The sequence below is a fragment of the Artemia franciscana genome, chromosome 16 (assembly GCF_032884065.1).
Source record: "Artemia franciscana chromosome 16, ASM3288406v1, whole genome shotgun sequence".
In the NCBI taxonomy this organism is placed as follows: Eukaryota; Metazoa; Arthropoda; class Branchiopoda; order Anostraca; family Artemiidae; genus Artemia; species Artemia franciscana.
This window is the reverse complement of record NC_088878.1, coordinates 27,933,531-27,952,033: the sequence shown is the minus strand read 5'-3', so window position 1 is coordinate 27,952,033 and position 18,503 is coordinate 27,933,531. Positions and strand designations below refer to the sequence as shown.

Here is an 18,503-nt window from a genome sequence, read left to right as displayed (position 1 = left end):
AATGCTCAAATAGAGGCTGCAAATACAACCCAGATCAGTTACTACAGGATGGATAAAGTTACTAAAGAAGAAATAGAGGCGGCAAATACAGCTCAAGTCAGTTACCACAGCATAAAGACCAAAATTAAGCTTGAAAATAAGAGGTTCTTAATTTAAGATTTTTAACGAAGAAATGCTCAAATAGAGGCTGCAAATACAACCCAGATCAGTTACTACAGGATGGATAAAGTTACTAAAGAAGAAATAGAGGTGGCAAATACAGCTCAAGTCATTTACCACAGCATAAAGGCCAAAATTAAGCTTGAAAATAAGAGGTTCTTAATCGAAGATTTTTAACGAAGAAATGCTCAAATAGAGGCTGCAAATACAGCCCAGATCAGTTACTACAGGATAGATAAAGTTACTAAAGAAGAAATAGAGGCGGCAAAACCACAGCATAAAGGCCAAAATTAAGCTTGAAAATAAGAGGTTCTTAATCGAAGATTCCTAAAGAAGAAATGCTCAAATAGAGGCTAAAAATACATCTCAGGTCAGTTACCACAGCATAAAGGCCAATACTAAGCTCGGAAATGTTAAAATGAGAGAGTATGATTTGCCCAGCATAAGTAGATTTTTTCTTTTTTTTCTCTTTTTTTTACAGAAACTGTGTTAATGCATTTCTCTTCATGTCCCTAATTAAAGATCGAGATTCGTACACATAATAGGTCAAGAGTTGCTGCCTAAGATAAACTTTGTTTTTTGAATGTATATTTTCATTTTATGATCTTTTTCTGCCCTCCTAGATGATTTTTGAATTACTTATACACGGGGAGGCCTGGAAAGCGATAAAGTATGAAAAACGAGATGAAATGAAGACGTTCTCATGAACAGAATATGGTAGCCTTTCTATTTTTTTTTTATCTAATTTTTGATCAAAGTTTTGACATCTCGTGAAATTCGTTTTCATGAAATGAATACGTAGCATTTCAATTTCTTGATCTAATTCTTAGCCAAGTTTTTGAAATCTCATGACATTTGTTCTCATGAAATGAATACATAGCCTTTCTACTTCTTAATCAAATTTCGATCAAATTTAATAATTCTTGATCAAATTTTTACATATTGATGCATGAGAATGTAACTGTTATTGAGAATTTAGCAATATCCAAAGATTCACTTTCAAAAAGCCGATGGTCTAAAAATATTCCCAGCATATTAAATAGTAATAATATTTATATTTATTCAAAATCAATAGCTCAGGACTGAAAGACTAATATCTTGGGGGATATCTCAACAATAGAAAGCGTTGACTGCGAGCACAGTATTAAACGGGGATTAAACTCTCACTCCCCAAGTTCTTGCAAACCCAATACTAGACCCAACTTGCTAGATACTTTTATTTATTGAGTCTAAGCTCAAGTTTCCGTAGAAATAAACTAACAATTTAATTTGTTCTATTTGGCTCCCCCGGTATTATTTTATATTAAGGTTCCCTAATTCATATTATCTGATTCCCCTCGCTCGTTTTCTCTTCAGTTTACAAAATTGAACGAGTGCAGACTTTTCTATATGCAACTACTCTGTATACTTAAAGTATGTTTTCCTTCTGAAGCAAATGACAGTAGATAACTTCGAAGACCACACTGCCTTTCCATGACGAAAGTAAAACAGTCCAAAATAGGGATGAAACCTTTTTATTGACAGTGAACAGATATAAAATTTAACTGGATATTTCGAACACATATACAGCATTCATCATCATACTGCTGATGATGAACACTGTATATGTGTTCGAAATATACAGTTAAATTTTATATCTTTTCACTGTCAATAAAAAGGTTTCATCCCTATTAAATGACAGTAAATTTTCCGCAGATCATATAATTGACTTACCAATTAAGTGAAGATATCACTCGATGCCTTTTTTTATGTTCGTTACAAATACAATAATCGCTTCCACCGCAAATTCAAATTTAAGCACTTTTTAACCTAACCTAAACTAACCTTATAATAAATAATTTTAGCACTGAGAAAATGTAGCATTATTTTTTCAAAAACGACCGAGAAAACATGGCGCTGAGAAAAAGTAGTATTATTTTGTCGAAAACCAGTGATAACTCATACTTTAATTGAAAATTCGTCATTTTTAAGAGATCAAGAAGTGTTTAAATTTGAATTTGCGGTAGAAGCAATTATTATATTCGTAAGGAACATAAAAAAAAGCATCGAGTTGAATGCTCAATTTATTGGTAAGTCAATTATGTGAATTGCAAAAATTTTACCCAAATGACATTGTGACCAGTTTGCAGCTGCAACTTGCACCAAAAGACGAATTTACTTTATCATATAATTCTTTAGTCTCAGATATATCAATTGACCGAGCCATATCTCTGAAATTACTTAGAATTTCTTCTAAAGAAGAATCTACGTTTGCTTAAACAATTGGAAGATTGTCCTATTTCACTGTAATTTCAAAGTAAAAACCTCGTAAACCAAATTTTTTAAAAATCCACCCGGTTAGTGAATAGAACTTATCCTCAGCTGTAGAATGATAGAAAAACTTTTGTCTTTTGCTGATACAGCAAGCTTCTGGAAGAGCAGAAAAGTAGCATGCCATAATTTGAACAGGGGCCTTAAACTTCAAACCATAAATAATACCATGAACCATAATCATAAATACACTTTTGTCTTTTGCTGATGCAGCAAGCTTCCAGAAGAGCGGAAAAGTAGCATGCCAAAACTTGGACAGGGGCCTTAAACTTCAAACCATAAATAATACCATGAACTATAATCATAAATACACTTTTGTCTTTTGCTGATGCAGCAAGCTTCTGGAAGAGCAGAAAAGTGGCATGCCATAATTTGGACAGGGGCCTTAAACTTCAAACCATAAATAATACCATGAACCATAATCATAAATACACTTTTGTCTTTTGCTGATGCAGCAAGCTTCTGGAAGAGCAGAAAAGTAGCATGCCATAATTTGGACAGGGGCCTTAAACTTCGAACCATAAATAATACCATGAACCATAATCATAAATACACTTTTGTCTTTTGCTGATGCAGCAAGCTTCCGGAAGAGCAGAAAAGTAGCATGCCAAAACTTGGACAGGGGCCTTAAACTTCAAACCATAAATAATACCATGAGCCATAATCATAAATAAACTTTTGTCTTTTGCTGATACAGCAAGCTTCCGGAAGAGCAGAAAAGTAGCATGCCAAACTTGGACAGGGGCCTTAAACCTCAAACCATAAATAATACCATGAACCATAATCATAAATAAACTTTTGTCTTTTGCTGATACAGCAAGCTTCTGGAAGAGCAGAAAAGTAGCATGCCAAAACTTGGACAGGGGCCTTAAATCTCAAACCATAAATAATACCATGAACCATAATCATAAATAAACTTTTGTCTTTTGCTGATACAGCAAGCTTCTGGAAGAGCAGAAAAGTAGCATGCCTAAACTTGGACAGGGGCCTTAAACCTCAAACCATAAATAATACCATGAACCATAATCATAAATAAACTTTTGTCATTTGCTGATACAGCAAGCTTCTGGAAGAGCAGAAAAGTAGCATGCCAAAACTTTGACAGGGGCCTTAAACCTCAAACCATAAATAATACCATGAACCATAATCATAAATAAACTCTTGTCTTTTGCTGATACAGCAAGCTTCTGGAAGAGCAGAAAAGTAGCATGCCAAAACTTGGACAGGGGCCTTAAACCTCAAACCATAAATAATGCCATGAACCATAATCATAAATAAACTCTTGTCTTTTGCTGATACAGCAAGCTTCTGGAAGAGCAGAAAAGTAGCTTGCCAAAACTTGGACAGGGGCCTTAAACCTCGAACCATAAATAATACCGTGAACCATAATCATAAATAAACTTTAGTCTTTTGCTGACACAGCAAGCTTCTGGAAGAGCAGAAAAGTAGCATGCCATACATGGACAGGGGCCTTGAACCTCGAACCATAAATAATACCGTGAAACATAATCATAAGTAAACTTTTGTAAGCAAGCTTTTGGAAGAGCAGAAAAGTAGCATACCAAAACTTGGACAGGGGCCTTAAACCTCAAACCATAAATAATACCATGAACCATAATCATAAATAAACTTTTGTCTTTTGCTGATACAGCAAACTTCCGGAAGAGCAGAAAAGTAGCATGCCATAACTTGGACAGGGGCCTTAAACCTCAATCCATAAATAATACCATGAACCATAATTATAAATAAACTTTTGTCTTCTGCTGATACAGCAAGCTTCTGGAAGAGCAGAAAAGTAGCATGCCAAACTTGGACAGGGGCCTTAAACCTCAAACCATAAATAATACCATGAACCATAATTATAAATAAACTTTTGTCTTTTGCTGATACAGCAAGCTTCTAGAAGAGCAGAAAAGTAGCATGCCAAAACTTGGACAGGGGCCTTAAATCTCAAACCATAAATAATACCATGAACCATAATCATAAATAAACTTTTGTCTTCTGCTGATACAGCAAGCTTCTGGAAGAGCAGAAAAGTAGCATGCCTAAACTTGGACAGGGGCCTTAAACCTCAAACCATAAATAATACCATGAACCATAATCATTAATAAACTTTTGTCATTTGCTGATACAGCAAGCTTCTGGAAGAGCAGAAAAGTAGCATGCCAAAACTTTGACAGGGGCCTTAAACCTCAAACCATAAATAATACCATGAACCATAATCATAAATAAACTCTTGTCTTTTGCTGATACAGCAAGCTTCTGGAAGAGCAGAAAAGTAGCATGCCAAAACTTGGACAGGGGCCTTAAATCTCAAACCATAAATAATGCCATGAACCATAATCATAAATAAACTCTTGTCTTTTGCTGATACAGCAAGCTTCTGGATGATCAGAAAAGTAGCTTGCCGAAACTTGGACAGGGGCCTTAAACCTCGAACCATAAATAATACCGTGAACCATAATCATAAATAAACTTTAGTCTTTTGCTGACACAGCAAGCTTCTGGAAGAGCAGAAAAGTAGCATGCCATAACTTGGACAGGGGCCTTGAACCTCGAACCATAAATAATACCGTGAAACATAATCATAAATAAACTTTTGTAAGCAAGCTTTTGGAAGAGCAGAAAAGTAGCATACCAAAACTTGGACAGGGGCCTTAAACCTCAAACCATAAGTAATACCATGAACCATAATCATAAATAAACTTGAACAGTGGGGTATAAACCTTAAACATAGCCATAAATAATACCATCCACCATACATTAAAACCATAAATGAACTTGAACAGGGGGTATAAACCTTAAACATAACCATAAATGATACCATTAACCAGAAATTAAAACCATAACTAAACATGAAAAGGTAATACCAACCTTAAACCAAAACCATAAATAATACCTTAACCATGAACAATAAACCATTAACCATAACCATAAATAAGCCTGGACAGTGAGCATAAACCTTAAACTATAACCCTAAATAATGTCAAAAGCCATAACCATAAATAAACTTTGACAGGGAACACAAACCTTAAATCATAACCAAAAATAATACCATAATCATAAAGCTAAATAAAATTGAGAAGTGAACATAAACTACTAACTTTAATTTTTTTTACTTTGCCAGTATTTTCTCGATATTGGATTGTGTTTCTTTGCTCTTGGTCCACTAAGGTTGTTTTTTCAGTTAATTGATCTATTTATAAATATTTCTTCTCCTTGACTTTATTTTTTAGGGTCTGCGTGGCGCATTCACGTATCCCACACAACTAAAGCTAGGCTAGAAGAAATTGGGGGTTACAAACTTGTCTTTCGAGGGATGACAGAGTTGAAGGGGAAAGGTCAATGTCCTACCTATTGGCTGGAAGGCAAAGACGGATTCACGAAAGAGTTGCCAGTTCCTCCTGAAATTGGGTAAGTCTTACATATTTATAATGCTTGATCTAATTCAGCTTTTTGAACATGTTTAGTCCAATTTAAAAATATGTTAATTCTATGGTCTCGCCTTTGAGAGATTTTTGCTTAATTTATAGATTATTTTAAATAATGAATCATTGGAGAGGGAGAAAATAGCTCTTTGAGCAGCTTTATTCGAAACTTATTGGAATTAAAAAAAACAGGCGATTCGTAGTTGCATGTATTTTACTTGCTAATTTTCTTTCAAGCTTTCAAACAAAAGATTAAGATTGTTTGACTAATGATTGTTTAAAAAATACCATTTTACACAAACAAATACAAAGTAGAGACAATAGGGAAAATCTTATCAAGACAGTGGAAATCAGTTCTGTGGATATTTCGGCCCTATGTCCAAGGGCCGTCTTCAGCACAACACAAAAACAAGAGAAAATATATATATATATATATATATATATATATATATATATATATATATATATATATATATATATATATATATATATATATATATACAAATGGGCCGTCTTCAGCACAATACAAAAACAAGAGATACTATATATATATATATATATATATATATATATATATATATATATATATATATATATATATATATATATATATATATACTAGCTGTTGGGGTGGCGCTTCGCGCTACCCCAACACCTAGTTGGTGGGGGCGCTTCGCGCCCCTTCAAGCCCCCCAGCGCGCGTAAGTCGTTACGCGCCATTGTAGTTGTGTCTCTGTGTACCACCTATGAATATAGACAGATTTATATACGTGTTTTGAACTACGTAAAACTTGCGAATATACAACATTCTTGGCTTTCCCATTATCTGTGCATATACAAAGCCTTATGTACTTATAATGACGCCATATGCAAACGCTCTTTTTAAAAACAAACGAATATGCATACACACAACTTGTTTTTATATAGATAGATAGATAGATAGATACAATACAAATTAACTGCGTAAAACTTGCGAATATACAACATTCTTCGCTGTCCAATTGTCGAAGCATATAAATAGATTGTCAGGTTTACCGACCCTCGAACATGAAACGTACAATTGTCCATGGGAAAAACAATCAGTATTAAGATCTATACCACATTTTTCTAATGATTGACCTTGAGCTTTGTTGATGGTGATTGTAAATGCTAATCGAATTGTGAATTGCAATCTTTTAAATTGAAAAGGCAGATCCTTTGGAATCACGGGAATGCGAGGAATAAGATCAGCCTCACCCTCAAAAGGCCCTGTCAAGTTTGTTGCCTCAATTACGTTTTCCATTGTTTGTTTTTTTTACGGCGAGTCGCGTGCAATTGCAAAGCTTTGGTGGGTTTATATTTCTTAACAGTATTATTGGTAAGCCTATTTTTAGTTGTAGCACGTGTGGTGGAAACCCTGAGAGATCCACGGAATTTAAAATTTCAGATGGATAATTAACCGCCTCATTTGGTTCCAAAACTGTGTCGACTGACTTGTAAAGGACTGCCTGGTCTCAAATCTTGGTTAGTAGTAGTAGTAGTAGAACAATTTTATTAGAAAAAAAACATTTCTTAATCAATAGCACAACATAAGCGAAGCTTGCGAGGCTGTGCTAAATTCAAAGAAAAAAAGAGACAATATGGAGAATAAGAAGTTATGGAGAATGAGACCATATACCGAGATCAACAAAAAACAAAAAAACATAAACAATACACTCCCTTGCGTGACCCCAAGACAACAGCAAAAAAACAAAAAAAAATACATAAATATTACATATGAATAAGCTATGTAAAATTTATATTAGTTAATCAGTTTCAAAAGCATACCTACCGAGCAACTCCACACGTAAACCAGACTTAAACTGGTCAAGGCTTCCTTTTTACTTGATATCTATACTCAGTTTATTCCAAAGTTTTGAAGCTCTGTAAATAAGTGAAAAAGAAGACCTACTTGAAACTAATCGAGGAACCTCAGTATTACCTCGTATCCGAGTATTGTGGTGGTGAACATCAGACCTCTCACAAAATATTCCTGTAAAACAATCGGGAAGGCTACCTCTGTAATACCTATACATAAAAATCAACGTATAAAAATCAAGTAATCCAGCTGCAGGCATTATATTTAAATCTCTAGACACAGACCTCAAAGACTCCTGGTTCCCAACACCACAAAAAACTCGGATAGCATTATTCTGGATCACACGGATTGGACGAACTATCGAAGGGAAAGTACCAAGCCAAATCGACGAGCAATACAAAATGTACGGGTGAATCAGGGAAAAATATAACAATCGTAGAACATTTGGGGGGAAAATATGTTTTAATTTGCGCATCATACCGAAGTTACGTGACAATATTTTCGAAACTGACTTCACATGATCTTTAAATTATAGGGTTTCATCAACATTGATTCCGAGGTATTTGGTGAATCTTGTTCGTTTAATAATTCCCCGCTCCGAAATTATTTCCGTAAACCAAGGGTAAAAATTCGGAGATCGAGAGAAAATAACAAAATTTGACTTATCTATATTCAGGTCAAGGTGGTTTATCTTAAGCCATGTATCCTGCTCATTGCTGCATTTATCGTTGACATGAGCAGTTCTTCTGTAGGGGCAACACACACCAAGGTTGTATCATCAGCAAATAAGGGCATAGTAAGCTGGGTCTAACTCGTACCATTGTCAACAAAGTCGTCAATTCTGGGCAGAGCTTTCACAACATGCGGTAGATCATTAATATAAATTAAAAACAGAGTCGGACCCAGTACGGATCCTTGGGGAACCCCCCAATTAACAACATTATTACTAGACAAAAATCCTTGTAAATTGACATACTGCTGTCTATTTTGAAGATAACTCCACAGCAAACTCAATGTAACACCCCTTAATCCATAAAATTCACATTTTTTTAATAATATTCGATACAGTGTCAAACGCCTTAATTATGTCCAAAAAAACACCAGCTACCCTAAGCTTTTTATCAAGAGCATCATTAATTATAGTAGTAATAAATGAAATCGCCATTTCTGTTGTTCTGCCCTTCCTGAAACCAAATTGATTGGTATGTAGAAGTTTATGACGCTCCAAATGCTCATAAATTCTAAAATTAATACATTTTTCTAAAACCCGTGAAACAACAGGTAATAATGAAATTGGTCTATAATTCCCCAGATCATTCTTATTACCACCCTTAAACACAGGAGTTATTCTTGCAATTTTAAGACAATTGGGGAACTTCCCTTGCTTAAAGCAAGCATTAATAAGGGATGTTAATATATGTGAAATGCTTGGAAACACGGCTTTTAAAACAAGAAGGTTAATGGAATCACTCCCAGCCAAAGAACTTTTCATCTCAAAGATAATTTTACGAACTTCATCATGAGTGACAGGTCTCAGATACATTGATACATCGACAGAAGTACCCATAAAAGTCTCAAGCGGAGGATCATTATCAGAAGCTACTGTAGCACGAGAAAATCGAGCCCCAACAGTTGCAAAATGTTCCGAAAGGGCATTACAGATTACAGCAGGCTCATTCGATTTTAACCCATCACTTGTAGTAACTTCGTCAGGCAGAACCGGATCTGTTGAAGATATAACACTTTTAATAATTTTCCAAGTTTTAGCTGGGTTACCACTAGCATCTTTAAATTTACACTCAAAATATTTTTTCTTCGCGTTTCTCAAAAGTTTATTAAGAGCATTTCTATAATTTTTATAAATTCTTGTGCAAACTGGATCATTTTCATTCCTTATTGAATCCCTATATAACTGGTCTTTCTTATTTATGCACCGCAGAAGACTAGGTGACACCCACGGCTTTTTGGGCAACTTTTTCCTTGACCTTGTCCGATTCACTACACAAGTTTTACTCAAAATAGAGATCAATGTATCATAAAATCTTTGAAAACTTATATTTATATCATCTAGATTTTCAACTTTATTATTCCAATCAACATTAAAAATCTCTTGTTTAAACTTTTCTAAGTTACCCTGTTTGAGCACAGGTAACATACTCATTTTCAGTCTAGAACTTTGCAGCCTCGGAAAACAAACTTTAAAACTTGCCGAAATCCCAAAATGGTCAGAAACATCAGTAACAATAACCCCTGGATCTGAAAATTTAGAATTAGAAAGAATATTATCAATTAGCTTTGCCGTTAAAGTGGTAACACGCGTACAAATATTGATAGTGGGAAATAAACTATATGACATGCAAAACTGTAGGAAATCTATAGGAGTATTCGAATTCATATCATTAAGGTCAATATTAAAGTCTCCAAGCATGAAGAATGGGTGCGAACCAGTAGGTAGTTTATCCAACTGTTCCTCCAAAATATCAAAAAAGGCCGGTATAGACCCAGATTGTGGTCTATATAGTACAACAACATAAACATCTTTTGGCTTAAGCCTGAGCTGAAGGATAAGTGGCTCAAATAACATCTCGTGAAACAGCACTAGATCACTTCTTACCAAAACCTCGATATCGCTCCGTATATAAGCTCCAATACCTCCATGTTGACGAAATTGACGATTCCTATGATAAAATGTATACCCTGGAATATCCAAGAGAGCAGAGTTATGCTCATTTAGCCATGTTTCTGTGAGACCCATAACCTGAAAAATGGAAAGTTCACATATCTCGCTTATAAAATTAAAAGATGAGTTCAAACCCTGGCAGTTCAGATGGAAAACTCTGAGATCTTCAGAATCACCACCACCATTCACGGACCTCAAACCATCCTTAAATAAGTACTTTGAATTACAAGAAACATATTGACCAGCAATCCCAATATCATAATTCCGGTGGAGCTGCTCCATAAACATACTACCAAAATCCACAAATGAAGCTTCCAAAATTTTAAGACGGCTGTTGCCTGGGGTGCCACAATCATCATCAACCATATTTATACAGTTTTACAACAAAGTAATTTGGCCTCATCTCCACAACAAAACAAAAAAGAAAAGAAAAATAACTAAACAAGAACAAAATAGAATATAAGAAACAACAAAAGAATGACACTTTCCATCTTAGAAAAAACAAACACAAAAAGAAACAGGCCGTATTTCGTTAACCCGTAACGAATCCATGTACAAGTTACCAAATACAACGGCTACTAATTCCTACAATCACACAACCATAATTATTGCGACAAAATAGTAAGTTTTATTTTTTTTTATTAAATTTTGTTATTATTTTTTTTAATTATTCTTTTCAATAACAAATAAACACTCACTAATTCTAACAACTACAAAAAAGAAAAATTAAAAAAAAATTAAGAATCCAACAAACTCTTAGCATCGTACCAAGGCACTTTAATAACACGGTTGTCCTTTTTAACAGAGATGCTGTGTGGTAGGGTAGGAGGTACCCAGCATTCCACACCTTTATCCGCCAAACGCTTACGTAACCCAAGTAATTCTTTCCGCAAACCCGCACACGCGGTGAGACATCATCACTAATAAAAACAGACTTATAAACACCGAACTCTTTCCCTTTTAATTTTTTCGCATTACTTAGAATCAAAAAACGTGCCTGGACACTGTCCACCCTAATTTTAACAAAATTCTTGGAACAGTGAACCACAGTGAATGGTGGCAACTTGTCAGGTGGGAGTGACAAACCAGCTACAATCACCTCAGAAACCCGAGATGCAGCCTCATTCAAGGGCACATCATTAAGGCCCCAAAACAACAAATTATGCAACTTGTCCCGATTTTCATCAACAAGAGACTGGGACACAACCACATTCATTTCCTCATTACATTTCTTAATCAGCTGTGACTGGGCTTTTACAATACTTTGTAGAGTTAGAAATTCCGACTTCACTGTTGCAATTTCATTGACCGTTGTATTACTTTTATTTTCAAGCACCATAACACGACTTTTAACCGTACCCAAATCGTTCTGAATTTCAAATACACTCTGCTTTAGGGTTTCCATGTTCACATTTATAGATTGGACCATTTCCAAAATTTTAATGATATTCTCTGCATTCGTTTTCTGGCAGTCCGCATTAACACTCGTATCCGAATTACTAGTAGAATTCATAACCGGATCCGATAGCTCAGCTTCTGTCCGGTTGCGTTTGGGTCTGGCTTTCTTTCCCATCCTGACTTTATCAAAATAATATGTCACCTACCTTTACAAAAACTTATTTTTTACCCACGCTAGTTTACAGCGTGCAGTTTGCATAAACCGTTAAAAGGGCACGGCTAACACCACATCAGGATTCCTCAGGAACTAGCTCGAACGTAGAACTCACTCCTTTATATCCAAGATTATATTGTAACAATTAATTTAAGCAATTATCACGCTATTATTCACATAAGTCTACAACATGGCATAGCAACCGTTGTATCCGGGCAAAAGCAGTCAGACAAGTTTATCCATTGACTGCTGAATGCGAACTGAACAATATTGTTAAAACAATATTGTTAATTTCATGGACGTCTATATTTTAGGGTGCAAGAATCGCTCTTTCACTTAGCCATTTAGTATTTTTATGATTGTTTAGAATATTCGGAAATACTTTTTCAATCAATTCATTTTTGGACGTCACCAAATTACAGAATTCAGCAGGTAGTTGTATACGCCCTGAAATTGAGTCTACTGGGAGCTTTCCGTTTCCAATTGCCAGCAATTGATCGTAAAATGTTTGACCAGAGTCATCGTTTTGCAATCGGACACGCATATTTGTAGTTAATTTTAATGTTTTTACGTGTGCCCATAAATTAGAATTTTTCAGGCAAGCATTCATTTCGTCTGCAGGGGTTGATCTAGGTATTATAGGTAATGTTTGCCTGAAATCTCTCGCAATGCCAGAATCAGTTTTATCGCCAACGTTTTACCAGTACCTCCTGGCGCATCCAAAAAAAAATTTCTCCAACGTTGTTATCGACACAATGCATTATCGTATCATAAATGTCTTTTTGTTCCGACGTTAACTTGGAAATGTTATTTTGTACATACGACAACAGACCACTCGTACTGTAACTTTGTTCACGATCCAATTCTACACATGTCGAAACAGCAGCAATACGGTTAGGTGAAGGCATTCCCAAATCCTGAAGAGGTTTGTTTGCCATACATACGCACAAATCTTCTATAATAACTAAAGTGTAGTTATAAATTTCTGATGTAAAATCAAAAGTCATATCTGAAGTCTCTAACCGTTTTCGATGGAGTATATCTTCGGACATTTTCGATTTATATTTTCCCCATAACTCTGTAGGAGCTGAAGGAGAGCAATTTGTTAGAATGATTCCAAACAATGCACGAATTTGACTTGGAGTTGACGTTTCGTACGCGTCATTGATGCAGTTATCCCAGTGTTGGTCATTCTCCAATAAATTCAGAGCTTGGCATGCACTACGGTAAGTGTCATGTATAGTACCGCTTACAGTTCTCAAATACTCAAAGGACGTCGGACCGGGTACATTCACTAAAAGTAGGCGTAGAAAGAAGCATTCATGTTGATTGGGGTGAACGGTGTAGAGTTTTACTATCGTGGTATCTTTGAAAATGGTAGGTTGGCCGTCGACTGACTTACCCTGTTTTCGACGTTCAAATACTTTATTTTTAGTATTCCACGTGTAATACCAAGGCACTTCAGTATACAGCAGTTTTTTTGCAAAAGAATCATTTTTGCATAGAGAAAAGAAAGCAGTTAACTTTGTATACGGTGGATTCAGGGCTCTTTGTTGCACGTTGGATTCCGAAAAATAAACACGTTGACCATTCTGTAAATGTACCGCTAAGTGAACAACAGCTGGACTACGTTCATGTTTCGGAAATGAAATAATTCGCCAAACAGCTTCATTACTGCTTATGTATCTTCCAGCCTGATATTGTACGATTTGGTCGATATCTTTGATTTCGGACTGCAAGGCAAAAACTGCCATGTTACTGCCTTTGTTGACGTATTTACATATATATTTAATTGCCTTTACAGAGTTACAGTATTCAACGTTTATGTGTGCATTAAATGTTTTTGATAATAATGGTGAAAATGGAAGAACCCACTGGTTATCTACTTCGATGGTGGTACCGTTACGCTTCTTTATTATTGCTGTTTCACCGCCATCTTCAGTAGATCTTCTTCTATATTGTGGGTAACCATCATTGCCAGTAATTGTGTTGGGTATTAAAAGTCGAGGATATTGCTTTGTGCCCCTTCCTTTGGCCATGCATGGTGAATTTTCGTTCAGTGCCTCGCAAGGTCCATGTACCATCTTTTTTACAACAATATCATATAACCCCTTATCGACATTTTCGTCAGGTATTTCAGCGGAAATCACATCATCAATTTCGTTAGAGGTAATTTTATAATGTAGCCAGATTAGAATATGTGCGTGTGGCAATCCTCGTTTTTGCCATTCCACTGAATACATCCAGCATCGCACTGACCCAGGTTGCTCTTGTGATTCCTCGGCACGCTTTCTTTTAGTGATTTCTCTTTGAGACGCAAGCCTAATTTCACGCTGTTGTTGTGATTCCTCGGCACGCTTTCTTTTCTTACTATCTCTATCAGCCGCAAGCCTGTTTTCTTGCTGTTCTTGTGATTCCTCGGCAAGCCTTCTTTTTTCACTTTCTCTTTTAGCAGCAAGTCTGTTTTCGCGTTGCTATGGTAGTTCCTTGGCACGCTTTCTGTTCTTACTTTCTCTATCAGCCGCAAGCCTGTTTTCTTGACACACAGACACACAGACAAACAACTTATTTTTACATATATATTAGCTGTTGGGGCTGGCGCTTCGCGCCACCCCAACACCTAGTTGGTGGGGGCGCTTAGCGCCCCCCCAACCCCCCCCCCCCGCGCGCGTAAGTCGTTACGCGCCATATTAGTTATGCGCCAATGTAGTTGTGTCCCTGTGTCCCACCTTCCCTGTGTCCCGGTCGTCATTTTTGTCCCGGTCGTCATTTGTGTTCCGGTGTCCCGGTCTGTAATTTCTCTTTGAGTGTCCTGGTCGTCATTTATATTCCCTGGTTCCCGGTCGTCATTTGTGTCCCGGTGCTTTGTTGATGATGATTGCTAATCGAACATTCCTTGTGTCCCGGTCGCTCTCTCTTTGAGTGTCCCGGTCGTCATTTATATTCCCTACTAGCTGTTGGGATGGATTCCCACCCCAACACCTAGTTGGTGGGGGCGCTTCACGCCACCCCAACACCTAGTTGGTGGGGGCGCTTCGCGCCCACCCCCCCCAAGCCCCCCCGCGCGCGTAAGTCGTTACGCGCCATATTAGTTACGCGCCATTGTAGTTGTGTCCCTATGTCCCACCTGTGAATATAGATATATATATATATATATATATATATATATATATATATATATATATATATATATATATATATATATATATATATATATATATATATATATATATATATATATATATGTTTTTAACTACGTAAAACTTGCGAATATACAACGACGTCACTCGACAGACAGACAGACAGACATAACCCACAAACAACTTATTTTTATATATATTTATTCATATTTTTTTAGTTTTCTTTTTCTCTTTTATTTTTCAGTTTTTTCCTTTTTTTTAGTTTTTTTCTTTTTTAGTTTTTAGTTTTTTTTAGTTTTTTACCTTTTTTTAGTTTTTTTTAGTTTTTTTAGTTTTTTAGCTTTTTTAGTTTTTTTATTAGTTTTTATTTTTTTTTGTAGTTTTTGCCTTTTTTTATTTTTTTCAGTTTTTTTTTAGTTATTAGATTTTTACCTTTTTTTTGTTTTTTTAGTTTTTTAGCTTTTTTAGTTTTTCTTTCTTTTTAGTTTTTTTTGTAGTTTTTACCTTTTTTAGTTTTTTTCTTCTTTTGTATTAGTGTGAAATAATTCAGACGTCATATGCGAACAAACATGACGTCACCTGATCCATCCACAGATCCACACACAGACAACTTATTTTTATATATATAGATATATATATATATATATATATATTTTTGCTTTGACGGTGACGTCATTAACGGTATTTAAGACATTTGTTCACGGAAAAATGTTTAATTGTAAAATGACTGAAGAACCTATTGGGTTTGGGATTTTGACTTGGATAAGGTCATCAATGCCTACCAGATTTAAGTTAAAAAAACAAAGGTTCGTCGATATGTACTTCATAGTGACGCTGAAAAATAAAGAAGAAAAAGAAAACTGAAAAAAGAAAAAAGGTAAAAAACTAAAAAAAAAACTAAAAAGAAAAAACACTCAAAGAGAAATTACAGACCGGGACACAAATGACGACCGAGACAGAGGGAATATAAGTGGCGACCGGGAACATCAAAGAGAAATTACACACTGGGACACCCAGACACAAATCACGACCGGGACACAGGGAATATAAATGACGACCGGGACACAGGGACACAACTAAAACGGGGACGCCGGGGGCACAGGCAGGATATATAAATGACGACCGGGACACAGGGATTGTTCGAATAGAAATTACAGACCGGGACACCGGGACACAAATGACGACCGGGACACAGGGAATATAAATGACGACCGGGACACTCAAAGAGAAATTACAAACTGGGACACCGGGACACAAATGACGACCGGGACACAGGGAATATAAATGACGACCAGGACACAGGGACACATCATTAGAATAATGAGGTATAGATCTGCATACTGATTGTTTTTCCCATTGACAATTATATGTTGCATGTTCAAGAGTCAGTAAACCTGACAATCTATTTATATGCACAGACAATGGGACAGCGAAGAATGTTGTATATTCGCATGTTTTACGTAGTTAAAAACATATATTTATATCTATCTCTATTCACAGATGGGACACAGGGACACAACTACAATGGCACGTAACTAATATGGCGCGTAACGACTTACGCGCGCGGGGGGGCTTGGGGGGGCGCGAAGCACCCCACCAACTAGGTGTTGGGGTGGCGCGAAGCGCCACCCCAACAGCTAGTATATATACAGTGGAAAGCGAGAGTCAAAACATATCAAAACTGAAAATGATAGCGATGATGATCGGGTTTGGGATTTTGACTTGGATAAGGTCATCAATGCCTACCAGATTTTAGTTAAAAAAACGAAGGTTCAGCGATATGTATTTCATAGTGAAGCTGAAAAATAAAGAAGAAAAAGAAAACTGAAAAAAGAAAAAATGTAAAAAACATGACGACCGGGACACAGGGAATATAAATGACGACCAGGACAAGCTGAAAAATAAAGAAGAAAAAGAAAACTGAAAAAAGAAAAATGTAAAAAACTAAAAAATACTAAAAAGAAAAAACACTCAAAGAGAAATTACAGACCGGGACACAAATGACGACCGGGACAGAGGGAATATAAATAACGACCGGGACACTCAAAGAGAAATTACAGACTGGGATACTGGGACACAAATGACGACCGGGACACAGGGAATATAAATGACGACCAGGACACAGGTATTTAAGAATATCGTTCAAAGACAAATTTTTAATTGTAAGAAGACCGTTGAAAGATAAATTTCTAATTGTAAAATGACTGAAGAACCTACAATGGCAACACCCGAGGAAGCTGCTCAAAACGAATGTATTCAAGCCGAAGTAGCTGAGTTGGTAAAGCGTTATGTTTCAGGTTCTAGGTCCGAGAGGCTCCAGGTTTGAACCCTGGCTTTAGGATTAATACAAAAGAAGAAAAAAACTAAAAAAGGTAAAAACTACAAAAAAACTAAAAAGAAAATATATATATATATATATATATATATATATATATATATATATATATATATATATATATATATATATAAATACATATATATATATATATATATATATATATATATATATATATATCTTCTATATATATAAAAATAAGTTGTCTGTCTGTGTAACGATGACTCTGGTCAAACATTTTCAGATCAATTGCTGGCAATTGGAAACGGTAAGCTCCCAGTAGTGGGAAAGCCAAGAATGTTGTATATTCGCAATTTTTACGTAGTTTGAAACACATATATAAATCTATCTATATTCACAGGTGGGACACAGTGACACAACTAAAATGGCGCGTAACTAATATGGCGCGTAACGACTTACGCGCGCGGGGGGGCTTGTGGGGGCGCGAAGCGCCCCACCAACTAGGTTTTGGGGTGGCGCGAAGCGCCACCCCAACAGCTAGTATATATATATATATATATATATATATATATATATATATATATATATATATATATATATATATATATATATATATATATATATATATATATATATAAGTTGTCTGTCTGTCTGTCTGTGGATCAGGTGACGTCATGTTTCTGTGTCGACTGACGTCATAAAATTAGTTTTCGTCATTTTTGCTATGACGGTGACGTCATTAATTGTATTTAAGACATTTGTTCACGGAAAAATGTTTAATTGTAAAATGACTGAAGAACCTACAATGGCAACAGCCGAGGAAGCTGCTCAAAGAGTTTATGCCAAAAAACTTGCTGCTGATAGAGAAAGTAAGAAAAGAAAGCGTTCCGAGGAATCACAAGAACAGCAAGAAAACAGGCTTGCGGCTAAAGAACGCAAAACCGCGCAGTTAGATGAAAATCCACCTGGACAGCGAGAGTCAAAACATATCAAAACTGAAAATGATAGCGATGATGATTGGGTTTGGGATTTTGACTTGGA

General features: G+C 35.9%; 1 protein-coding gene across 1 annotated transcript in view; it reads left to right on the top strand.

Annotated features, from left to right (window-relative positions):
• The window catches only part of LOC136036810 (retinal guanylyl cyclase 1-like), a 77,805-nt gene that overhangs the window by 45,669 nt on the left and 13,633 nt on the right, over window positions 1–18,503 (top strand). Inside the window, exon 7 of the mRNA XM_065719141.1 lies at window positions 5,706–5,883. Coding sequence (XP_065575213.1) covers window positions 5,706–5,883 — 178 coding nt within the window. The remainder of the gene's footprint in view (window positions 1–5,705; window positions 5,884–18,503) is intronic.